This window comes from Ammospiza caudacuta, chromosome 16, assembly GCF_027887145.1.
Source record: "Ammospiza caudacuta isolate bAmmCau1 chromosome 16, bAmmCau1.pri, whole genome shotgun sequence".
Lineage (NCBI taxonomy): Eukaryota > Metazoa > Chordata > Aves > Passeriformes > Passerellidae > Ammospiza > Ammospiza caudacuta.
Window position 1 is genome coordinate 8,660,348 of NC_080608.1, and position 26,603 is coordinate 8,686,950.

At 42.9% G+C, this 26,603-nt stretch overlaps 1 protein-coding gene across 1 annotated transcript in view; it reads right to left on the reverse strand.

Moving 5' to 3' along the window:
• Positions 1-22,119, reverse strand: part of FSTL4 (follistatin like 4) — a 206,944-nt gene extending 184,825 nt beyond the window's left edge. The window contains exons 1-3 of the mRNA XM_058815367.1: positions 22,079-22,119; positions 17,641-17,776; positions 7,267-7,300 (exon numbers count right to left, since the gene is read on the reverse strand). Coding sequence (XP_058671350.1) covers positions 7,267-7,300; positions 17,641-17,769 — 163 coding nt within the window. The 5' untranslated portion in view covers positions 17,770-17,776; positions 22,079-22,119. The remainder of the gene's footprint in view (positions 1-7,266; positions 7,301-17,640; positions 17,777-22,078) is intronic.
• Positions 22,120-26,603: the final 4,484 nt, after the last annotated feature.

Consider the following 26,603-nt stretch of genomic DNA (forward strand, 5'->3'; position numbering starts at 1 on the left):
GAGTTTATGTTATAGCTGGTCTGAAAAATCTGGGTCTACAGTGCATTTGTACCTTTCAATATCATGTACAAGCATCACATGTGTGCTCCATATGAGAGGGGCTTCCACATCATGCAATGCTCTCTGTAACAACAGCATTTCACCAGAGTTATGTGGCTGGACACAAAAGTAGAATTTCATAGAAAGAACAATGCACCACTCAAAATAACCAAATAAATCAAATCCAACATGACTTCAAACCTCACTGTATTTCAACCTGGCTGCTGCTAATGATACTTAAGTCAAGAAAGGCCCATTTGCCTAAAAATATTGGTTCTCTTATTCTTAAAGAGAGGCTATCTTAGAAGACCAGTGCAAACTAGTCCCGCTTTACAGCTCTGGGGCAGCTGGAGAAAAGTGCTTTGGAGCACTTCTGAAGATGAGGCCAAAACAAGGTTTGTAGGACAAAGGAGCATCTTCTAAAAAACTTCTCAGTTCAGACTGAAAAAGTAGAGAAGTTTGTGGACTCAAGGGCTGACTGAAGCCAACACCACACGCAGCTTTTTCAGCTGCCAAATCAGCAGAGTTTGTTCTGATTTCATATGGAAAAAGAGAGATGCCTTCAGGCACATCCAGCTCCAGCACTCTGAACTGGGGATACTTATTTATGATGTACAGCAGTATGGAGTACATATATATGTTATTTTGTATCTCCCTGTAAATCCTCACAAGGTCTCATAGATTTCTGGCTCACCTCCATCTTCTCCCTCTTCCCACACTGGGAACTGAAGTTGTCCACTTCCTAAGCTTGTCCACAATCTGCTTGATCCAGCTGCTGCTGGGAAACAGCTTCCTGATTTCCTGCCACTCAAGAAATTTTCACTCCAGCTCCTTCAGGTCCATCAATCTGCTGCTCTAGCAAAGCCACACTCTATTTTATTTACTTACTAAACAGTCATGTCCATTCTGCCATGAAGAGAATTCATTCCTCCTGCTGCCCCAGAGCACTCAACTACACAAACTGATGGATCCATTTTACAGAAACCTTAACTCTGCAAAACCACTCTGTTTGCACCAGTCAGAGAGCGGGGCATGCAAGGGGTTTGCTGTGCCTGTGGCAAAGCTGGGCTAAGCCATGGCTGCATTCACATTTTCAGAAGTATTCCATCTCTGTGAACAGTTATTTGTCAGCCTAATATGACCACCAGGACCAGCTCTGTTTGGTTCAGGAGCTGCTCAGAAACTCCCTGGCAAAGCTGCAATTCTCTGCTCCTCATCCCAGACACATGTGCAATACAAACAGCAATAGTGACACTGCCCAGGAGCACTCACATTCCTGTTAATTTACTGCTGTGCCCCGCACTGGCTAATGTGTTGATTATTTGAGGTTCTTCCCCCTCCACAGGGTTTTACTCCCTTTTTTAATTCCTGCCACTTAAGAGCACAAAATATGCCAAGTTATAATTAAACACCACTGCTGATAGGTGTGTGGGAGCAAACAACTTTGCCCTTTCCCAACTAGGGCTAGGCTGTTCAAGTGGGATGAAGTACAAAAAAAATCTGAGAAACTGTCATTTCATAACCTTGGAAACACAGGCACTAAACATCAGATTAATATCTTGACCCAAACATCCTTCCCTGAGTAACAGATTTCAAAGCATACATTGTCAGTGAATGGCAAAGCCAGAGATTATAAAATTTTCTATGAAAAAATAAAGCAGCTGAGATGGGCAGAGACAAAAAAATTTGCTTGAAGACCAAGTAATTGTTAAAACTAGTATAACAAAACATGGAAAATATTCCAATTTGTGATTCAACAAAACAGGGATTTTTAATGTAAAATCTGTCCTTCAGACTTTGGAGGAATGTCCTGAAATTCAGCCAGTGTGTTTCTGAACACCCAGCTGTGTACAGAGCATACACATACAAATATTTACTTTCATATTATATCATCTGGATGTAACTGAGATAGCCAGAAAACCAAGATCCTGGTGGCACAGTTTCTTCTAAAGAGCAACATAGGCACAGCTACTGATTTTTGGAGGGTTTTGACAAAGTCATAAGGAAAAAAACACAGATTTTTTTGGATTCCAGTAATGGGAAAAAACCAACATAATGGGAAATTAATAGGTGATTTACTACAGAAGTAATTACAGCTGACCACTTTGTGCTCCCAAAGGATTTCAGGAGAGTAACTTATCATTCCTGCCAATTTTGGAGTGCCTGTCATCTTCCATGGAGAGGAAAACATTTGAAGTGGGTGAAAAGAAAGGACGGAGTAAATAGAATTTCTGAAGGGCATTACTGTTTTATAACCATGAGTCAGTTTTTCATGTAGGATATAAAAACTGATGTCAAGTGGAGAATAATGAAATATTTCTTAAGCTGTTGGCTGGATCCTCTACCATTGCTAATTGATGCAGAGATTTTTCAATAAAACTCTAGCAACTTGAGAAAGCTCAGGATGTACTACATTCTATTGCTCCACATTGTGATTAGGGATCACAGTGTGACAACAAGGATTCTGTATCTGCAATAAATATATACAAATAGGATATCCACAACACAGAGCTTGTGAAAACTTCAGACAAGTGTCAATTCAAAGAAGTTTTAATTCAAAGCAGATATTTAAAGTTTGTATCTTTATGGCAGTGTGATGTCATCTGTCTGAATAAATCTAGAGTTGCATCTCATTTAATAAGATTATATGGTCAGAGCAGAAGCAATTTACTTGAACATTTCTTGGCTGAATGGTTTCAAAAGCATCTTTTGACACTAATTTGTTGAACGGATGATTGTGAACAACATAAAAACAAATTAAAAGTTTTAAGTGCTTGGGTTAGGTTCTCAGCTAGTAAAAAGCAAAGGTGGTCCATTAATTCAGCAGAGCTTTGCTTATTTCTATCTACTGAAGACCTGGCTCTTTATGCTTAATGTGACTATACATATGCTTGGGCACAGTTCTACTCAGCAGACAATTTGTTCTAATACTCAGCATCCTTCAGCCCCACAGAACCAGCTGAAATGGGAACATTTGTTAGCGCCAGAAGTTGCAGAATTAGTTCCTGTGTCCTTGCCATTAAAATAATTGGGGAAAACACTGGAGGTTCTGTTCTGCCAGACATGGGGAATTTGATAGACACAAATGTATGTGGCTTTTACATATATAAGCTGTGTGGTGTAATTTACAGCAACAGGTAAGTATTATGCATTCATGTACACTCATTACACAGGGAAAAGTCACCAATCTTTAAAATTAAACCCTGCCACTGTCCAGCCTAATGTCTGCAGGTGCTCTCTACAAGCTTGGTCCCATTTCTTATCTAACACACACCCTTCAGTCTCCCAGTTTCCTGCACAGGGATTTCCCCTCAGACTGTAGATTTTAGGAAGAAATTCTCCCCTGTGAAGGTGGTGACACACTGGCACTTGTTTTCCAGAGAAGCAGTGACTGTCCTATCCCTGGAAGTGTCCAAGACCCAGCTGGACAGGGCTTGCAGCAGCCTGGGATAGCAGAGGGTGTCTTTGTCCATGGGAGGAGGTGGAATGGGATGGGCTTTGAGGTTCCTTCCAACCCCAACCATCGTGACACCTCATCCTTTTCACTAAATGCCTCTGTGTCCACATGATCTGCACAAACTGCTGCTTTTCCCAGCTCCCTGCTCCTGTTTTGCTCTTCCCCATCTGCTCTCCTGCAGTATTACACTGCCCTGGACAGCAACGAGGAATGCGCAGGTTATTCCCCTTTTGGCTCCATTCCCCTTTCCTCTGCACTAAGGGCAGGAAAAATTATCAAAAAATTAACACAAAAATGAGAAGAAGATTCAGTTAGTGAAAAAAGATCTGCCTGCCCAAACTTCCCCTGTGATTTTAGTTCAATAGAGCAATAGAGAGGGATGGTATTCAAATCCTGTGCTTGCTTATCACATGCTGGGGTTTCTTGAGCTTGTGTTTTGAGATTTTTTAGCTGGTTGGGAGTTTGTCTGTTTTCAAAGCACAACACCAAACCTGGCATCCTATCCCATATATTCTGGTTACCATTGCATGGGCATAATATGGATGTTTATATAATATGACCCACTACAGTGGGTCAATTGAGTGACCAACTCAGAGGCAAATTTCAAGTGAATTTAGAAAAATATTCCTGCATCTTCTAATCAAATATCAGATTGAGGGTTTTCTTAATTAAAAAATGTTTAGTCAAAAAGGGTAATATTTACACACCAGTTAGACATCCCAGAAACAAAATATTTCTGCAGCCATTTCCATTTCAATTGAGAAGAAAATCAGCCTCCAAACATCACTGAGAGGTGGCTGCCAGCTGCAGTCAGGGAAGCTTCTCTCCTCCATACCACAGCAATTAAAAGATCATGTAATTACTGCTGATCTCATGCCATGGAAGTCAAAGGAAAACCATTCATTGACTGTAATGGGCTTTGGAGCAGGTTCAGAATTTCTCCAGCATATGTAATCCTGACACTTGGAAACCAAAACCTCGCAGTTTAACTACACTCATCCACAACTAAAAAATAAAAAAGTGTTTTCATGCTCAACAACAATCAAGGCTTTGCTCCCTTTGAAAGAAAAGCATCTGCTTTAAATCCAAAGGATTCAAACGTTTTGTCCCAAAATAAAGAAAAATTCTGAAAAGTCTAAACCAGGATTGCCCCTCCTTTCACCAGCTCTTTTTTTAATCATCTTGGATCATCCATAAGCCTGGGATAATAAAAGCAGATACAGAGTAAGTCTGCTGAGCTCCCACATTTGTGGGCGTTTCTGGGAGATATTTTTTAGATTTTCAGCTTTTTAAAAGAAAGCCAAAATTTCTACCAAGGGAATAGAACAAGGATAAACCCACAACTACCAATCTCTTCCAATCATCTCATTTCCTCAGGTAAAAACCATTATCTGCAAAAATTACCATTTTTAGGGGGAAAAAGACTTCATCAAAATCACCTCAAACCATATCACAAGACTTAGAAGAAATCCTTTTGTGTGCATGATAAACATTCTGACCCTCCTGTTATTTTTTTCCTGACACCAAATGATATCTGCTCTGTGCACATTTTAATACTGAACAGGTTTCTGAAGGAGCCTTTAGTCGAATTATTTGATAGGCACTATTGAGGAATAACTCCAGAGAGGAAGATACTTAAACATTGCTGAAAATCCCCAGGTAGCTCTGCAAATCCACAGGCTTTTGTTATCAAGAGGTATTTACCATGTTAGCATTTTCTTGACTTTTGAGGAGTTTGCAGTTCTTCAGACAGGCTTGATAATCCACATATTGGATAGGCATAAGCCAAATTTATCTACACATCTTTACTCCCCTAGTTTCCATCCCCTTCACTCCAGCCATGGATCTAAGAAACTTCTAACAGAAGTCCATTACATTGAATTCACTTCTGAAAAAAAAAAAATAATTATGGTTTTACCCCTCAAAATAAAAGTTAAGACTTGCCCATCCTCTGTAAGCAGTGAGAAATCAGCCTCACTTAGCCTGGAAATTTTGTGTCTTGAGGCACTGATCTCCAAATTCAGTTATTGCTCTGCAGTAACATTCTCCAAGCACACAATCTGTAAACTCAAACCTGATTTCAAGAATTACTATCTTTAAGCTCTCATATGTGTTGGTTACTTTCACTGTGAAGAAAGTTTTGGAAGCAGAACTCCTATCTGAAAAAGGACTGGAGGTACATCCACAGGACTGGATCCAGTCTCTGCGCCCATAATGGGCTGCACCAAAACTACAGCCAGGGCATGACTGAAAAGTGCCCACACCCACAACACCAAGAGGTTTTCTGCACCCCAAAGCAGCCCTGACCCACCCAAGAGCCCTCCTCAGGTTCAGACTGAGGGAAGCACAACAGAGCTGGATTTCTTCATCAAGAGTGGCAGAAGTTTGATCAAACACACACATGCACTGGACACCTAAATCAAATAGATTTCGCCTTTAGCAATAGCTGCATTTTTAATTAATTCAAGCCTCTCTGCTGCCTCAGCCTCACAGAATTAAAAAACCCCAAAAACTACAACAAAAAATTATTTGCCCAAATCACAATTTACCCTTGGACCTGACCTTCTTTGTGCAGTAAAACCTTGATAGTTACAACCCCTTCCCAACATATGGGATGCCTGAAACAATTCAAGAAGCTCTGGAAGGGAGCAGGGAATGCATTAATCCATTGAACAGCAGAGTGCCACCTGCTTCACATTCTACCAAGACAGATGAAGAAAGCAACTGCCTGATCCAGAAAACATCTGCTGAACAAAATCAAAATTAATGATAACCAGAACGAGCTCTTTGATGGCCGATTCTCCCCCAGCTGCCAGGAGCCATCAAAGAGCCTCTCCTGGCAGAAGGCAATTGTTTCCGAGGCAGCAGAGTGCCCAGGAGCTGAGCTCAGAGCACCCTTGGGTGGAGCTGTGCTGAGCAGAGCATGGAGAGCCTGCTCTGCACCTTCTTCTCCCTGAAACTCTCCAGGGTTTGAGTTTAGCACAGAATGTTTTGGGTTGGAAAAGAGCTTTATCCAGTTCCACCCCCCTGCCATGCCTTCCATTGTCCCAGGGTGCTCCAAGCCCAATGTCACTGTAGGACATGAAACAACACAAACACACACACTGCTGCTTTCAAGGTGAAGAAAAGGGAAATTATTATCTGACTTCAACATTTATTAGTTTTCTAAAAGTGACAGTGGATTGGAGGGTGAAAGTGCCACCTCTCCAATGACACTGGACAAACCAACAGTCTAGTAAATTTCTCCCATAAAAGAATGCAAAACAATGACTGATTTACAGGAAGTGTGTGAGAAAGTTCGTTATAAGAATGTAAATATCAGAAGGCTTAGAAAATCTTTTAAAATCAGAACAACAGCCCAATCCAGCCTGGCCTTGAACCCTTCCAGGGATGGGGCAGCCACAGCTCCTCTGGGCATCCTGTGCCAGGGCCTCACCACCCTCACAGGGAAGAATTCCTTCCTAATATCTAATCTAAATTATCTTCCTTCAGCTTAAAGCCATTTAGGTGCCCTGCCAGCATCCAGACCTTGACATACACACCCAACACACCATCATGAAAATCTGTGCTAAAATAGCAGCTTCTCATTGGGAAAAAAAAAAATCTACAATTTGCAACACTAAGAACTGTCAGACAAGCACCAGGCACAGACTGTTGGAAAACCCACAGCGGCACAACCTTTCAAGTGTGTGAACTCATGCTTATTTTAAAAAGTTACTGCAAGATACTCAACACCAACACACACACTGAAAGAAAACCAGTTTTCCTACCTTTTCTTCTTGTAACTTCAAACCTTCTGGAGTCCTATAAGGAAAAAGAGAATTTTTTGTGGTGTTTTTTATTAAATGCAAGAATTGTTCAAAGGCAGGATGAACAACCCCCCCTAAAAACACCAATTACTGACCCAGGGAAGCATCTGTGAAGCTCAATACAATAACTGAGGAGCAATTACAAGCACACATTTCAGTTTGTCCACAGATATTTAATGGATAAATATAACACCTAAAATGACTCATCACTGTGTGATAAATTACATTGTAAAGCACAACATTTTTCTTGAAAATTGATTTTTTTTCCCCTCTCTTTATGTTAAAAGGGAGCAGTTAGGAGGGTTATTATTACTACACCGAAGATTTGGGCTGAGGAAGGAGAAACCATTACAGATATTTTTAGCAGAGACTTCTGCAAATATCTGAATAATTTCAAAGCCACTGGACTACTCATGCTGAAAGTTGAGTGCTCATTTCAATCTATGCACACCTACATAATATTTTTGCATATAATTTTTTTTGCATAATTTTTTTGCAAATCATTATAACAATCTCTAATATAGAAACTTGTTTTAAAACACTGTTTCTAAAGGTATTGCATTCCCAGGCAACACTATCTGCTTATACTAATGGTGAGACTTCAGAGGAATAAATATTTAATTCCACGCAGTAACACTATTTATGGGTTAATTACAAATACGTCCAAATTTCCATCATTGGAGCTATTTCTTGCAGCCAGTATTAGAACTGGAGGAATTGTGGGGACCATCTGGAGTGCTTCTGTTATGAGAGAGGTGGGGTTGTTCAGCCTGGAGGAGAAAAGGCTCTGGGCACCACAGGCTGCAGGTCCCCATGGACTGCCACAGAAATGCCTTTTCCTGCCTCCTACCCCCTTCCAGAACCTTCTGGAAAGTCCCAGGGCAGGACAGAGGGACAGCTGAGGTCTCCTCCAGCCCATGGGCCACCTCACATCACCCATGTCCTGCCCAAACACAGTGGCAGTTTGTACTGTCCTTTGTCACCCCCTGTGCAGATGCTGCTGCTCCTTCCTTCCCACAACCAAAGCTGCCTTCCCCAAAACAAACCTTCCACCACATCAGAGAAGGATCAGAACACCAGGAATGGCCTACTTGGCACCCTTCAAGTCAGCTGAAGGGGATAATAAAAAAAAAAGGGTATTTGCTTATAAAAATACTGTCATTATTCCCTGTAGGATAGCACCTCAGTGATCTTCAGCAATATATAAAATGGCATTCAGGATTAATACAGACTTCAAAGCATTTATCCTCTTTATGTAGCAGAGCTCTGAGCTGTGCAGGCAGTTATACTCCAGGGACCTCTCTGAGCTTTTCAAAATATTAGTTTGAGAGGTGGGGCATGGGATAAAAAAACTCAGCTACAGCTGCTATCATTAGGGCTGTGTACATGCAATATATGCAAAAGAGAAGAATACTTTTAAAGTTCCCCAGAGCCCCTCACACTAACAAGCTGTTTGAATTCTCTGCAGTTCAAAAGCTTAGAAATACTAAAACTAATTACAACTATTATATTGATCAAAAGGAAATAGACTATCAAGGCTCTATTAAACAAACATCCAAGTCTCATCTCACTTTTATAAAATGCCCTTTTGTTATTTCCATGTCTGCACAGACATCATGAAAGACAAAGGATGGTCTTCAAAGTTTCCCTTCTTTTATTCTGCTCCCCTTACAATTATAAGCTCTGATGAATATAAACTATCCAAAAAGAAAAGCTTGTTAGAACTGCAGTGGGAGAACACGAGGTCAGGCTGCAAGGCACCACTTCTTCTTCCTGGGAAAACAGCAGCACTTGGAGTGTCCCCCAAAACATCCCTTCCCCAGAGAAACCCCCAATGACACTGAGAATGATCAAGATTTCAGGAGGGTAGACAAAAAAAAAAAAAAAGGGAAAAATGCCTGGCAGCCACAGCAGGGCTTAAAGCACAGTACAAAAAGGCAGCAGCTCCAGGTAGGCTTCTCTTGAAGAGGATACTGATCTCAACTTAAAAAAAAAAAAATCACATAGAGGTTTCAAAGATTTTAATAGTGTTACCTGTAGAGAACCAAACTATTTTGATAAAAATGACACCAAAGTTCTTGAATGCATTGCCTGAGGAATACTTTCCTGCAGAAGCCATAAAGCAGATGGTTATAAATGAGACTTATTTCATGGGCACCATTTAATGACTGCAAATTCCTTTAACTAAAAATCTAATTTTATCAGAGCATAAATCATCTGCTTTGAAGGAAAAAACTGTTTTGGATTTTCCATTCCTTCTAAAAAGCTTCTTCATGCACTGCTTTAAATAGCATTTCATTAGAGCAATACAACAGTTTTATTTGTCAAGGTTCACTTTTAGCACCTATTTCCTACTATTTAATGCTAGTCAATTGAGTACAGAATGAAAGGTCCTTCTGTTCTGTATCTGAAGTACCTAATCACTATGTGGAAATCAATGCAGTATGTTTGCTTCAGGATTGCCTTTCACCAGACATGTAGCTACAGAAAAATTGCATCTCCAAAAGACCAACACCCCAGAGTCATCAGGTTTCTATTTCTACCTGGATTGGGAGGGATGAAAATCAAAATCAAATAGAGTTCAGTAGCTGCTGTCAGACTGCTTCACTGCCCTGTAGCTGCAGTGTGTTGTACCAATGCCACTTACCAAATTTGCTGTACCAACACCTGTGTGAACCTGATGCCATTTAACAACTGCTTTGCACAAAGCCGTTTTCTGCTCTTACAAAAGGAATGCCAAGGCATAATAGTTGTTTTATGTTAGATCTCCTGATTAATGAGTCATGGGTCCATGGATGAGCAGAGCACTAATGATAAATCAAATTTCATTCATAACAAACAGAGAGCATTGGGAACTTCATTGTGCAGAGTTAAAACACAACATGAGGGAATACACAACATGAAACAGTGCTTGGCAGCCAGTGTGCCACAAACAGGTTTTCCTGTGGTCATTAGCAATGGATGCAAGCAGCAAAAGCACTTTGGGGTTGTTATATATAGAACCACAGAATGGTTTGGGTTGGGAGGAACAATAAAGCTCATCTTGTTCCAAACCCCTGTCACAGGCAGGAACACTTTCCACTAGGTCTGGTCAACCTGGCCTTGAACTTCCAGGGATGAATTCAGTATTGAGAGATTTTCACATGTGCATTTCTCTGTTTGTTCCTGGCCTCTGATCCCAGTAGGAAATGATGCTGAGCATGGATCACCAAAGCAGATACCAAAGAGATACCAACTGCAAAAAGCACAATATTCCATCAGATAACCTTGCAATAGTTTCAGTCTCTTGCTCTTTAATACTGATTTAGATTTAGTAAAAATGCACCCCTTTTTACAACCAAAATTTTGTATAGGAGACTTGGGAAAAAACTCCAAAACTTACAAAAAAAAAAAAAAATTAAAAGAAACCCCACAGACAGCAGCAAAAACCAATAAAACAATTAATGCAGCAGAAGAGGAGATGCAGAAGAACAGCTAATACTCCAGATCCACAAGTTCCCTGCACTGCTGGCCTTACCAGACCCTTTGTGGGAGACAAGGCAGTGCAAGCAGATAAATCAAACCCAGTCCCTGCAGCTGGGCCTCACAATAAATCAGATGTTACCTCTGCACACTCCAGGTCTCCAGGGACCTGCTCTCAGGATCAGCCTAACTGCTGTACAATTTCTAAATATACAGTCCTAACTCATTTAGCAAATTAATAAAGAAGTGGCTGTTCCTATTAATAGATTAGCATGCCATGGATTTTTTCCTCCCTTCAGAGCCTTCTCCTCCTTATGTCCAGTGAGGGGTCATGCAAAGAAGAAAGATTTAGATCAGATATCAGGAACGAACTCCTCCCTGTGAGGGTGGTGAGGCCCAGGCACAGGGTGGCCAGAGAAGCTGTGGCTGCTTCATCTCTGGAAGTGTTCAAGGACAGTTTGGATGGAGCCTGGAGAAACCTGGGATAGTGGAAAGGGGGTAGATTTAGACAAGTTTAGACCCAAACCAAACCATTCTATGAAATGACACTCAGTACAGGGCTGCTGGGACACTGCATGGGGACTGAAGCATCAGTACAGTATATGACTAATACACAGCTTAGTCTGGCAATCAGCATTTTCTCTCTTTTTTTTTTTTTTTTTTGATCAGGCATGAGGAAAAATTAGATCACATGCTGCTGTTTGGAGAAAGCTTGATATCAGTGCAGACAGTGGCAATTTAGATTTGTACTGTCTGGTATGAACACAGAGGAACTCTGATGTCTCACATCACACAGCATCATCTGCTCATCCATACGGCAGCTAATTGAGATAATTACTGCATCTCTGATTTTACTCACTATTAGCTCTGGACTCCAGATGAGAAACCCAGGTATTGCTCCATAAATTTCCACATTGTGATGGGGAAGCCCATGGGACAGCTGTTTTAGAAATCCCAAATTTGTGGATATGCTCTTTCTAATCTAAAAGCTGAGAGTTGCCCTGCTTGGTGCTCAAAAGTACTTCAAGTAAAACTGTCTTCCTTTAAAAACTAATGCTACAGCCTTTGTTTCAAATGGAGAATATGCTACATTTGGAAAAAAAAAATTGCTCAACATTTAGTCTTTTAAGGCAGAGTGGCTTCTGAACAGAATATCAAAGTTTAACCCTCTATCACATCATAACCAAGTTAAGATTGCCTTGATTCATTTTTGCAACATGATTTACTCTGGTCTTATTCTCTTCTTCAGAATCATACCAGCATTTCCCCATCTCAGTATGATTTTTCACAGTTGCTCAACTGTGACATGAGAAAAACTTCCTGAAATTTGATTCCTGCAGTCAGTGAGTGCCACAGCTCAGCACAGAGCCACGAGCCCACATCCCTCTGCTCCCAGAGACAGCATCCAAGCATCCAAAATCCAAGGTCAGCAACACCCAATGCACCACAAACTGCTCCATGCAGCAGCAGGGTTCTGTTCTCCTGGCTGGAAGGTGACAGCCCCCAGGAAATTGGGCAGTGCAGGAGCACCATGAGCTATCTCACACTGCATCCTAGCAGAAGTTTAAAAAAAAAAAAAAAGAAAGCAGGATTTCTGATCTGTAAGGGATGGCAAACAAGTGGGCTCCATCTTCAGATTGTGCTTTAGATGCATCTTGACAATCCCTGACACTATTGAAACATAACTACTCACATAAACCAAAATTCTTCTAATTTTCTGCTGTCACTCCAGTGTACAGTGCCTGCCTTGTTCCAAATTTCACATTTTCTAGTACTTCAAGAGCATCCTGTAAGATACAACATTTATTAAGCCCTCTGAGCACACAGAAGAAAGTGGAGAGGGAGGCTGGGGATGCAGAGGAAGGACCTCAACACACCTAATATAAATATTATCAAAACATTCCACAGCACCTTGAGCTGCAGAGTGCTGTGGTAACCAGCACTCAGAGCAAAAGCTTCTCATCTCCACAGGGACAAGATACCTGTTAAGATTTAGGATGCTCTACAAAAAAGCAATTACTGCTTGTTAGAGATACCACATAAATGCAGGTAAAAAGGAGTAAACTATCACTACATCCCAAAGTGATAGAAAAATAAACTTAAGTCTTGTCTCCATGTACTTTCATTAATGCTTGAAGCAGCAGCGGGCTGTAGCACAGTATAGATTTAAATTTAAATCTGATTTTCTTCCTTTCTCCAAACTGAAAAGCAGGAAGAACACTCAAATGGTAGACATTACTATTATTAACAGTTAAAATAAATACCAGGATATTAGATCTTCAACTGTATATAAAATTTATACACTGTGCCTGTTTTATTCCAAGCTCATCCTCTGAAATTGTGTCTGTACTCGACTTAGAAGCAAAAAGCTTTTATCAAAAAAAGCCTTCACAATTTTTTCACTTGCTTCAGAAAGAAATCCCTTCCTAATCTGTCAGATTAGGAAACATGACTTTGCTGGGGGAAGGAGCCCAAAATCATCCCTATGAATCCCTTGCTGCCCAGAATAACCTACTGTCATCTTCAGATGCAGCAGTAACTGATATATCATTTAAGAATCTGAATATAACTAGACATTTCAGCAATAATTGATACTCTTAGACAAGCAGGGTTGAGGCTTGTGAGTGGACTCCAGAGAAAGGTTGAATTCCAGCAGGGCATGAGGGCAGTGAAGGGCTGGTCTGATCCAGCTGTTTGCTGCACATTTATACTTGGAGATTTTGAACTCTCCAGGTGCCATAGAATCACAGAATGGTTTAAATTCAAAGGGACCTTAAAAATCATTTAATTCTAACTCCCTGCCAGGGCCAGGAACACCTTCCACTAGAGCGCAGAGCCCCATCCAACCTGGCCTTGAACACCTCCAGGGATGGGAATCTGTGTTCTCATTCAAGTATTAATTAATGAATAAAACCAATGGATAGCCAACAGAGGCAACACCTGCCAAATGCCAGCAAGAAGAAGGTTAAGGTGCCCTGAGAAATGAGCCCGTGGAGCATCACCTGTGAGCTCTGTGCAGAGGAGCCTCCCCAGGGACACAGCTCCTCTCCCCACAGGAGCGTGGGGGGCCCTGCATGGGTTCCTGAGACTCCTCAAGTAGGAGGATGGGTGGCAAAAATAGCACAGCATGAAAGGCAAATTAAAGCAATTAAGTATTTCTAGAAACCACAGAGCAGTTATGGTTCTGTAGCCCTGAACAGACCACAGAATGCCTGCCAGCCTTTCCTGTCACTGCTCAGGAGCTTGGTGACATCCAAATACTTAAAAATGCAGCACAAAACAACTCCCCATGTACCACAAAACAGAATTATTCTCCACTTTCACACTATCAAGCTAGGACAATATTATTCAAAGCTACCCACCAGCAGTGCCCCAGAAAACATAACACAGAATTTAAATTTCCAAAATGCAGCTCTGTGATGATGTGTTAGAGGAGCTCTGCTCCTGGAAGGGCTGATGAAGACCTGCAGCAGTGCTCTGCTCACTTCAGGTTCACAAAAGGAGATGCAAGCTCTGCCCCAAGAACCATGGCAAAACCATGCACAGGAAATCAGCCTCTCACAGGGAAAGCAGGGAATGGGAGAAGCTGGCTGTTAAATTTCAGATGCTTTGCAAAATACTCCAGGAGGCTGAAAAAAACCAGCCTGAGCAACTGGTGTGGATTACCTGGTAGAGACTGAGCAGACCAGCACTGCTGGCTTTCCATCAGAACCTCCTGGCCAAGTTCTCCTCCCAACCCAAACTCCAGGGTTCTTTCAGATCCAGATTGTTTGTCTCTTTTCTGTTCATACTGGAAACTCTCTTCACTACCACTGGCAATGACTCAGAAAGCTGCACTTTTTGAGAATTCTATTCTAGAAGGAAGAGGTGACCCCAGATCACATCACCTGGTGTGTCATGGACCACCCAAAGCCCTTCTGAGCCAGCACAGAGCTGCCCATGAATTGTAGTCACCTCTAGAACATCCAACTTGAGCATGCAATCAGACTTGCTGAAGGCAGAGGCAAAAACTTATCCAAAAACAACACCCCAGAATGGTGAGCTCTGTATATCTGATATTTCAGCATATATTCCACTGAACACGATTTAATCTCATGATGGTCCAGCCCTGAGAAGCTTCACCCAAGTCTACAGGCAATGCCCAGAAGCCTCAAGAGCTTTCCAGCAACCCCTGGAACCAGCCTATGAGACATTCCACACAACACAGCAGTAGTCTCCAAAATTAATACTAACCAGGAACGTCGCAAGTTTCCAGTTAAACACTATCGTGTATTTTTTTAAAATTAGGTTTTCTATTTTAGCTCTTTCATTCAAACTGGAATTTCATAGTGCATATACACATTTATTAACTATTCTAATCAGGACTAAAAATACTCCAGAAAAGAAACCTCTTCTCAGGAACACCCCATAAACTTAAGGGGTGAAGGGCTGCACATCAAGAAAAACACACGCAATTGTTATATTAGAGGGTTGGTTTCTGATCAGAAAGCCTTGTAGTCTTATTTTCTTTAATAAATTCAAAGCACAGCTGCAATAATTCTACCACATACCATGGAGAAATTGATTTAGCAATCTGAACATAAATTAAGCAATGTTTTTGATTCAGTAAACTTGTTCCTATGTAGATCAGAACAAGTATTAGTGAAGGTCAGTGACCCATACCCACGTATTTGCTTTGATGAGGTTCACAGGAATTTTCCATCAGAGCAGACTTCAAAATTATTTGACCTGCAAATTAACATTTTACTCATTTTTAAAGCAGTTTTAGTGACTTGCTAGGAGCATTTCTAGTTGTGATTTAATATTTTTAATGCATGTTAATGGATCTATGTATTAATCAAACCATAAAATTTGGAACCTAACAAACTTCTCACGGATAAGGAGCTCCAAATCGAACAAAGCCCTATAATGCTAGAAAAGGATTTCAGTGACTAGAAAGGTATTCTGGATAAACTATTTTCTTAAAGAGAAAGTAACTGCTGTTTACTCTGAAAAGGTGATTATCTCAGTTTCCCTGACCTATCTGAAAGTTATGCTCAGAGCATTCAGATTAATTTTGGTGTTTGGTGCCACACTGTATAAACACTATTTCTTGTGGAAACAAGTTTTCTGTACAGATACTTTTTTCAAAAATCTAATTTATAACTTACATTTCTTGAATCTATTTTAACTGCATTCTTTGTACATTCATGATTTTAATATTCACATTTGTTAAATTCTGTGCAAACCTGAGCAAATACATTCTTAGCTGAGATCCTTCCACCTCAAGCAAGATCAAGTAATTGGTACAATATCATTATGGTCTTTAGAGAAAGATCATATGAATTAATGTCTTTCAATTAATATAATAACTCTATTATTTATGTTAAAGTAAATTGAGTAACGAATTTAATTCCTCAGAGCAACTTTCTTAAAAATTCTTTACTAATGTGCATTAGTAAAGAATGAGACTTTTTTTACCTGCACAAGCATGCAAAATATTTAATATTTTTTAATAAAAAAGGAAAATTGAGCAGAGATTCTGCAAGAACAGGTTAAACAAAGTGCCAGTGTACTACCTAACCCTACACAGCAGCAAAATAACAGTGGAGGTGTGGAAGGGAGCTGTTGTTCACTTTCACAGAGCAGAGGTTGGAAACCTCAAGGACAAAATACACCTGAAACAGACCTCACAGCTGTAGAACATCCAACACCACTGAAATTACTTTTGAGCCCTGCTAAGCAGCAAAAAGCACTTTTTTAATTGGCTTAAACTATAATGCAGATAACTGGGTATTTGTAGAGAGAGTGTGACTGGGAGAAATGGGATCCTCCAACTACAACCAAATCCCGAGGTTTAAATAGATCCAATTGCAACATGAATCCATCAAGGGCTTATCATTAGCCTGGCACTGACTGATGTGTCTGCCAGCACATAAGTGTTCAAGGCAATGGCAGCTAAAAAATAGCCAAGTGTCCTTTTCCTGTCCTTCTGCACCATCTCTCACTTTCAGACATTTGAGCAACCATTTAGGGAACATACAGGAACTAATTAAATAGCTAAAAATGTTTCAGCATTCATTCATCATTTACAGCTCAACAAAGTCACAGTTCCAGATTTTTGTGGCTTTTACTCACACGTCTCAGCCTGAGACTTGTGACAATCAGAGCATACATCTGTGCCACAAGCAGTGCTGAGCTCTGGCTCAGAAACCCAGAGTCCTGCTGGGACAGGGACTGCTCCATGCACACCCCTGTGACAGCAGCCAGCACAGTCACCTTCAGCACTGGGAACAGGCTCAGCTGCTTCTGCACTCCCTGAGGGCAGCACTGAGGCCCGAGGAGGCACTGCTGTCCTGCCCCAGCAAGATGGGCTCTGGGGTGGAAGAGATTCCTACTCATTACAGTCACTGTTCCCTGCTCCCTTTCCCATTCCTCTGTGCTTCACAGAGGTGTCACATCAGGAAGCCTGGAGGAAAACACTTTGGGCAGGAATTTTGCTGATTCTCTCAGAACCACCTATGGCTCAGCTTTCCTTCAAAAGAGCTTTTTTTAGGTTTCACCTAAATGTCCACTGACCCAAGCGAAGAGCCAGGACAGTTTTCTTGTTAAATTTAGCTTCACTGATGTCAGCAGCCCCAGGACACAGCACACCGTAAAGTCTTTGGGGCAAAGACAGCACTTCCACAGCAGCCAGATGCACAATTTCACTTCCAGATGATGTCAATATACCCAATAAGTGTTAGAGTTTCTATTTACTGACCTCCTCAGAAGGTGTTTAATACAAATACACTCCGATAAGCCCACACTTGTTTTCTGTTTGCAATATGGAGAGCCTGCCCACAGCCCAAGAACAGAAACGCAAGAGCTGCAGCAGCAGCAAGGGTACGGTACCTCTTGATGCAACCTCCCCACATCTGAATACAGGCTCCTGCTCTGGTCCACATCCATCCATCCCCTTGTGACCAGTGGGAAAACCCCCAGCAGTACAAGAGAGCACCAAAAGCTCCTTGGTGGCATCATTTCAAGTCTGTTAAAAAAAACAAAAAAAAAGGAACAGTTATAGAACATTCATCTTACAACAAAACCCAGCTCAGGTTTGGTAACACAGAAGCTTCAGATGACAGTGTCCATCCACACTCAGTGCCTACAGAGCTCTGCAGTCTCCAGTGTACTGGCAATGAATCCCCATAATGTAGTTGTTTTACCCCAAAACTCTTCCTCAGAGCATACTGTTCCCAGTCTGCTGCCACACAGCACCTGCAGAACCAGAGTCCTGGGATTTCTGTAACTACAAAAGCAAACTACAGCAAAACCTGGTCTTGTGGTACTGCAGAAGCCAAAGGGTGAATTTCATCCCTTCTCCAGAGCCCCCAGCAGCACAGGGTCACTCACAGTCAGGGACTCACACCTGCACCCTCAGCAGATTTCAGGAAAATGCCGGACACACACCTTTGCTTCTCTGACTGCTGGAGGCTCCCAGCAATGTGGCAGAAAATAATATCATTATTCCCCTCTGATTCAGAGGGGGACACTGCCTTGAGCAGACACAGCCACTGGCAGCCCCCTTGGCTATGATCAGGTGTGTAGGGTGAGCCAGGGCTGACACCAGCACACAGGGACAGTCATCATCCTCCCAATGAGGATACCTGCCCAGATGGTCACAAAACACACCCAAACTTGAAAGACACAAAATAAATCCTGTGCTGAAGAGGGCTGATGTGTTTCTCCAGCCATGACAGAGGTGAGTCCTACCTGGGTCTGATTTCTGCACTCCAATTCCTCTGACTCAAGCAGAGACATTTCCAATCCCTCCCACACTCACTCCACTCCGGAGCAGCACCATCTCCCTGGCAAAAGCTCACCACAGCCCCACATCATCTGCGGGGAACTGGAGGGATTCTCACTAAATCTGTAAGCACTTTGAGCAGTGGTTCTTGTCTTGTGTAGTTTTTTAATTAATTTGGAAAGAACACCAATGCAGTTACCCAAAGTGGTGTCAGAAGGAACTCCTGTGTTTCACACACCACAACCCAGCTCAACCAGGAGCTGTACTTCCTCCATAACAATAACACAAGATTGTGTCATTACTTTCTACAATTAAAATACCAAAGGAATATTCAGGCCTGGAACCATTTCTGAGATGGCTGAGGAGGGCTAAAATGGACCCGTTAATGAAGCATAATGACCCTTAATGAAGTGACAGCATTTCTACAGGCTGCTGCCTGGCTGGAGCCATGCACATCAACAAGGAGGGTTACCTGCTAATGGCAAAATCCAGCCAAGCTGAATTAACTCACCATGACGTACCTTGTCTTGACAAGACTCATTTTACAGTGTTTTCATGTCATAGATTTGCCACAGGGTACATCCAAGCCATGGTGCATCACTCCTAATTTTGGAGCCGTGGCCATTTACACCAGCAGTAACAATCTTAGGTATTTTGTTTGCTCAGAGACACACCATCACTAGATTGAGCACAGCAAACAGCACCCACAGAGCTCAGGCAATGCCTTTTCTTGGCACTAATGTAAACACACTGAACGAACAGCATTCAGGATGAAATCAAAATTTATTAGTCTTTCTAAATTCCAATTATGAACCTCAGATGTAATGTTACTGGGGCTACAAATAAATATTTAATAAACCAAAGTCACTACATCAATAAGAGACAAGTACATTGTCACTTTATGAATTGCTCTTGCACAGGAACATTGTTTCTCACAGGGTTTTGTTTTTTTTTTTTTTTTTTCCTGTAATAGAGGTATTTTGTGTGCTCAGTTGATTCCATCACAACAAATAACATAGCAGTTCTAGAGACCTCTGAATCATATCCTGCTTGAAATTACAATCCTGGAGCAAAACAGGGAAATCACTAGTTTAACGTATATTTAGTAAACAACTGACAGAAAGCATGAAGGTATTTGTATTAGGATCTGTAACACTGATAAAACTGAAAGGGCAGACTCTACCTGATAGAAACTCTGCTTGCTTTATAAATAGAATTTCTAGATCATCTTCAGTCAGTTTAGAAATTGCTTATTTTTATTGCATGCTGACAGCACACTAATTGCTCTCAGTCACAGTGTGAGGAGGACACATTAATACACATTATATATCTTAATAGCTTCAATCAAGCAACAAATACGTACCATAAATATCAACAGAGAGCTTACTTTGGAGTAACACAGCATTTTCATGTCACTTGGCATCCTAAACCAGAGCTCAGCACTGCCCTACCCTGAGCTAAAGGGAAGGCTCCTTGCAGAACCCAGTCTGCAGCTGCACCATACAATACACTGTCAGACTGCAGGCTCCAAGTTCCCTGAAGTCAACAGAAAAACTCAAATTGATTGAATAGATCCAGACCACCACTGTAAGCTCAGACAAGTTTTACTATCCATTTCCTTTCCTCGCTCAAGGGAACGACAGATTTGCTGGATTTGAGCTTGTAAGGAGATCACTGTCCAGAGAAATCAAAGCTTGCATATGGAAATGTCTGCATAAAACAAGCAGTTGTACTCAAAAGAAAAAATAAATATTAGCTCTTGACAAAGAATATACTATGCAAAGCCATGAAGTTTACCTGAAGGTTATGGTTTCCTCCTCTGAGCTAGAGCAGCTTTCCTTGCAGCTGGCACTGCTCTAGCAAGAATCACAAGTGCAGCAGCACCAGGCTATGCACTGTCATCTGAAGCAGCTCAAACACGATGGCAACAGAAAAACACCCATCCCAAGGCCAGATGTGTCTGGGCAGGCACCAACACACAGGGAGAGCCTCGAATTTCAAGCAAATGGCAGCAATGTCTCCAGTGGAAGAGCAGCAAGCAGATGCCAGCCAAAGGCAAGCGCAGGTTGTAGGGTACAGGCTTGGGAGCTACTCAAGCAAAAAGGGTCACCTTGAAAAACAACAGGGACCAAGCATCTTGGCCATTTGAGTGGAGAACAGCACAAACTGTTTAAAGCATTTCTGTGACAGGCAACAACCACATCCTGCAATGATCCCACAACTTTTTCCTCCGTAACACAAAAGCTCTACAAATTCAATTATAGTGATCACAATGAGATTAAAAAAATTGGTTTTGTTTCAGGGCTACTTAAATTGCAGCTTATTTGAGAAATTACTGGTTTGCAATAGCTTTCAATAATTTCCAACAAGCTTCACATCAGAAAGAGGCTGAACTTAATTACGTGAAGTTCTGACTGTTGCTATAGCAAAAAGAAAGCATTTGGACATAACTATTACCTCTATTCAAACTGATGCTATTAAAACCAGATAAGAATCTGGTCCTTAGCTCCTGCCATCAACCTTTCCAATTGCTCCATCCTTATCTAAACAGCGTTGCCATTGCTGGCAAAATAATTTCGACATCCATAATTTCTTGTAAAGTGCTACAGAATTACGCTACAAAATTAAGTAGAAAATCCAGTTGTTTTGGCAAGACATAATGAAACCGAATAATTATTCGGTCAGCTGTCCACAGTTAAATACTTAAAGTTTGGGTGCATTAGGAGCTCATTGGAATCAGCTTTTATGTTTAAGTACAAACCGGACTTTTCATTTGAGCAAAAGCTACTTAAAAATATTTCTTTTTATTAAATTTAATAAGATTTCATTTCACTGAAATTCTTCAAGAGACTTCAATGCTCCATAATAAATCTGGGGAGCATCAATCCAACAAGGATGCAGGACTACCAAGAAACTCCTGAACCACGCAGAGATTTCGCGTCGGTTTTCAAAGCTGGCCCTACGACACGTTTCCAGACCGCTTTGTTCCGAGGTGACACACGGAGGGATCGCACCGCATCCCTTCCCCGGGCAGCGCACGGCGGGGCACCGGGCACCGCTCCCCGCGCTCGGGCCGGCCCGGGCCGCCACCGCCGGCCCCCGGCGCCACCCGGCGGCCGAGCCGGGAACCGCCGGCCCCACTCGCGACCGCGCCGGGACCCGCGCCCGAACCCGGACCCGAACCCGCGCCCACCGACGGCGGCCCCGCCGGGTGAGCACTGCGGCACCGCGGCCCCGGAGCGGCAGCGGCGTCCGCCCCATCCCATCCCACCCCACCCCACGGGCGGCACGTCCACGGTGCGACACGCGAGGCACGGCGCAGAGGTCCCCGCTCGCAGCGCAGCCCGTCCCGCCCGCTCCGCCGCCTCCCGGCCCCGCGGCGGGCACACACACCTGTTAGCTGGCCCGGCCCGCGGGGTGAGCGCTCGGCGGCACCCAGAGACCCCCGGCCCCCGAGGAGCGGACGGCGCAGGGAAGTGGGGATGGGGACGCGGGAGGGGACGGAGATAGGGACGCAGCGCGGGGCGCTCCGGCCGCACTCACCTGGGCAGGAGCCGGGGCCGGGTTCGCTCCGGTCGGGCGGGGCGGAGCGCGGCGGGGCCGGTGCGGGCAGTGCGCGGCGCGGGCCGGGCCGGCCCTATTTCTGCTCTCCGGGCCGGAGCCGCCTGACGTCAGCGCCGCATTTGCATATTCCGCCCAATCCCGGCACCTGTGCGGGCGGCGGGACCGCCCCGGGGCTGGGGGGGCAGCGGGGCCGGGCACCGGCACCGGGCGGGAGCGCCCCGGAGCCGTGCGGGGAGCGAGAGGGCTCAGCAGCACCCCGGAGCCGTGCCGGGAGCACCCCGGAGCCGTGCCGGGAGCACCCCGGAGCCGTGCCGGGAGCGCGGGGGTCAGGAGCATTCCGGAGCCGTGCCGGGAGCGCGGGGCTCAGCAGCACCGGGTGATGCTCCTGGGGCCGGTGGTTCCGCGGGCTGCGGCTGCTGAGCCACCCCCCGTCTGATCGCCCCCCGGCAGCTCCGTGCTCGCAGAGATGCTGCGGGCCCATGCGTGCACGGAGCTGGCGACACAGGACTGCTGTCCCCTCGCCGTGTGGCCGTCAAACAGGGGAGAAATCGTGGGACACCGGATTGTCTGCGGTGGGACGGCGTGACTTGCCACAGCAGGCACTGCACGGCATTGGGCTGTGCTGGAGGTGTGCCTTCTATTCCCACGTAACCGTGTTTATAAAGAGAGGCAAACATTAAAATTAATTCACTCTCCTCTTCTTCATCTCATTAAAAAATAAATCAATATAATAATTTCTTATCTAGCTTTTAACAAGGACGTTTGCACGAGCAGGAGGCATGGCAGGACCACAGAACCAGAATATGTGGGTATTTGTACCAAAGACTGCAAGGAGGTTTAGGCAAAGGTGATAGAGTGTTCAGAATTAGCAACAGGAGAGGAGCAGTCTAAAAGACCTGATAAAACATGTCAAATTTTGTGTTTCTTCCTGTAAAGAATCTTAGAGCCTACAGAATTAGTTTGGATTTGCTTCAGCATGAAAAGGACAGGATCCTCCTCATGGCTAGTAGACATGGGCTACTCTGGGAAACTGAGTCTAAGTCCAGGAGAAAATGTGCTTTGTAAAAAATCATTCCACAAAATTCAGCACGAAGTTGCAGAAGCAGCTCTTTCATGACTAAATTTGGGGGATTTTATTTTCTATTTTCTCTGCAGGAAATACCAAGTGATCAGATTGGTTCATTTTCCAGAACCTTTGTTTCTGCCCTGTTAAATCCAATACCACTAAAATATTTTCAGTGTTTGCAAATAAATGGAGCTTTTTCTCCCAAACTGTCACAAAGGCTCATAGGGATTTGTTATTTTGTGGTTACCTTCTTTAGGACGATATGAAATTGCAGATTTAAGGTTTGGATTTTAAAAAGAAATCACAAATGCAATTTAAAAAATGGAGTATCCACAGTGAATTGTGCCCAGGCAACATAAGAGAGGTTTTTGCAGAGTGTCCTGGAAGAAATGAGTCTGTATTTCATAGGTGCCCTATAGGTTTAAGAGATCTGAGGTTTTAAAAAAATAACACTGAAATCTAATCAGCAACAAATAGGGTATCTCTGGTGAGATCTTTTTTTCTTTCCTGAGAGAAAAAAAATTGGAAATAATATCAGTGCAGACAATTCTTCCCCATTTCCTGAAGGGAAGGAAGAAAAGTCTCTCCACTTACCAGCATCATTTTTTCTATGAAAATATGTCTGTGCTGTCAATTTGAAGTATTTACTAATCTCTCTGTATCTCTTCAAGTCGGACATAAATACAAGATGCATTAATAGACATCTGAAGTATCTGCACAGCCTGTGCTTATTTATATCCACACATGCTGGAGGATACAGAGTTCCTTCCCCACCAGCAGCTTGCCTGGGTGATATTTGCCACCTCACTTTCATAGCAGGAGGAACATTTTGCTCATTTTACATCATCTGGTGCGGTTTTCAATGCACGGGCTGGAGCTGCTGTGTTTCTCAAGAGGCTGGCAGAGTGAGCTGTGGGCAGTGCCACGAGCCTGCCAGGACCTCCCCGTGCCATCAGCTGTGTACCCCCAGTGAGGGGCTGTGGGGTCCTGTCGCCCTGATCTTTAAAGATTTTCTAAGCCTTCTGACTTTTACATTCTTGTAACAAACTTTCTCACACACTTTCTGTAAATAACTTATTGTCTTGCATTCTTTTATGGAGGAGGAGAAATTTGATGGACTCTTGGTTTGTCTGGTGTCATTGGAGAGGCGGCACTGTCAACCTCCAATCCACTGTCCCTTTTGAAATCTATAAATGTTGGAGTCAGAAAATAAACTTCCCTTTTCTTCACCTTGAGAGTGTAGTTTCGTGTCCTATAGTAACAGGGTCCCTCCCTGGAGCTCTTGGGGCTCACCACCTGCTTGTGAACCTCTAAATAAGCACCCTGAGCATCTCAGCAGTTAACAAGGAATAAATTTGCCCTGCACAGTGTTGGACAACTTAGCCCAACAAGGTCTATTCTTCCATCAGCTCCCAGGTGCTGAGGGTGTCCGTGTTCCCAAGCCAGATGTCCCTTTGCCACCACTGACAGAGGTAGGTACCTACAAGCATTTTTAGTGCCTCCTCTCACACATTTGGGTCCACATTTGGGTGCATTTCTCCAGTATTCTGGTTCAAAATCTTTTGGTGTTTCCAACCTTTTCCAAGTCTTGTCTGTAAAAAGCAGATGGAGGCACTCCTCATCACATCCTCAACTCTAGCTCCATACCCCACTTCTGCAAACACTTTCAGTCTGTCCTGAGACCTTTAACAGCCCTGTGGAAGGGTGTCTGCATCCCAAGAGGGGTTTTTGAACAGATGCTGTGGGAGCTTTTCAAGGAGGGAGTCAGCTGTCTCCCTACCCTGGTACACCCACCTTGTGAAGCTGAGCAAAGCAAAAAGCTTTCTTCGAGACCTGGAGAAATAAACTCAGCAGGCTGGCAATGAAAAGGTGATAAATTCCTCATCTTCAGGGCTGGATGAGTTTGAAGCAAAATAATTGTTGCTTTCTTTCAAACTGGGAATTGAAGAGACCCAAAAAAACAATGATTGTACTTAAAAAGAAGAGAAGAAATGGATGGTTTTAAAGACAGACTTGAGCACCCAAAAAATCTTAGGCAGAGAAGAGGGAGAAATAAGCTTTTTTTTTTTCATCAAAACGCAGGATAACCTGTTCATTGTAATGACATCTAAAGCATCACCCATTCCTTCTGTTTAAAAAATAGATATTAGAACCAGAAAACTCTGAAAGTTTAGAGGATTGAAGCTGCAAGAGACAATAGATTAATATGATGTGGGCAAATTTGAGGACTGTGAAGAAGGAGAGACTTGTACCAGTCCCAGCCTTGTGTACTTCAGTGAGAGGAGCTGGAAATGTGCAACTTCTGTTAGCTTTGACTGATGGGACTTCAGGAATTTGATGAGGAATTTTAAACAGATTGGAGAGGCACAGCTCTGTGTCACTGAAGATATGATCCCATTTTAGGGTGACCATGACAGTTGGTTTAAGGAAAATAGTTTTAAAGAACAGATGATCGTGTCTTACACAGCTTTTCTTTCTTAATTTACAAAAAACCTGCACAACAGAGCAATGCAAATAGCCAAGGCTCCCTGAACTATACCAGCAAAGGAATTAACTTGTAACCATGTCAGCCATTTGAAGTACTTCCAAAATCTAGCAATGATGTTGAGAAAAAGAGAAGAAGGCTTCCTCTGTGAAAATTCAAACCTTTAACATCAGCACATCACCCACCTGCCTCACTTGTCCAGTCTTGCTGGCTAAATGCAGTAACTAATAATGATATTTCAAAAGAACATTGTATTCACTGGGAACGAGAAGTAATAGGACAACAAGATTCATGCTCATCACTTGGAGTTATTTGAACCAAGAGCCTAAATCAGACCTGATTAAGATCGGAACTCAAAACAAGATTAAATCAAAGCTAGAGATATTAAACAAATACAAATGTGACAAGAGTAATGATTCAATTATTAGAAGTCCATCTTTTAATTACTCATTAAAATGACAGTGTGTATCTTTGCCTATGTACATTTAGCAAAGCCTTTTCACTTTGACAGTGCATAAAATTATCCCTGCCAACTGTATTTCTCTTACTTTTTATGTCAACTCTAGAGTTACCAGTTTTTCATTATCCTCTTGCTCACAAATTAACAAGGAGAACAAATTTAATAGCAGCCTCAAACCTTTAGAGATTATGTCAGCCTTGTGTATCTGTGCCAGTTAAATTACCATTTATTTCTGCTTAAATTTAATCTGGTCATCTTCATACAAACACACACACATATTCAGAGCCTGCTCTTGGGGTGCAGCAAACACAAAATGAGGGGCTGCCCTGAAAAGCTGACATGGAGCTTGGACTTGAACTTTTCTAATCACATCACCCTGTTAAAGAAGCAGCAAATGGAGAGGACCAAAGTCAAGAGCTTCAAACACACAAGAGGATTCTCTGGGTGGTGCTGTCCCACATCATTACAAGCTGGAATATCTGTGGACAAATGT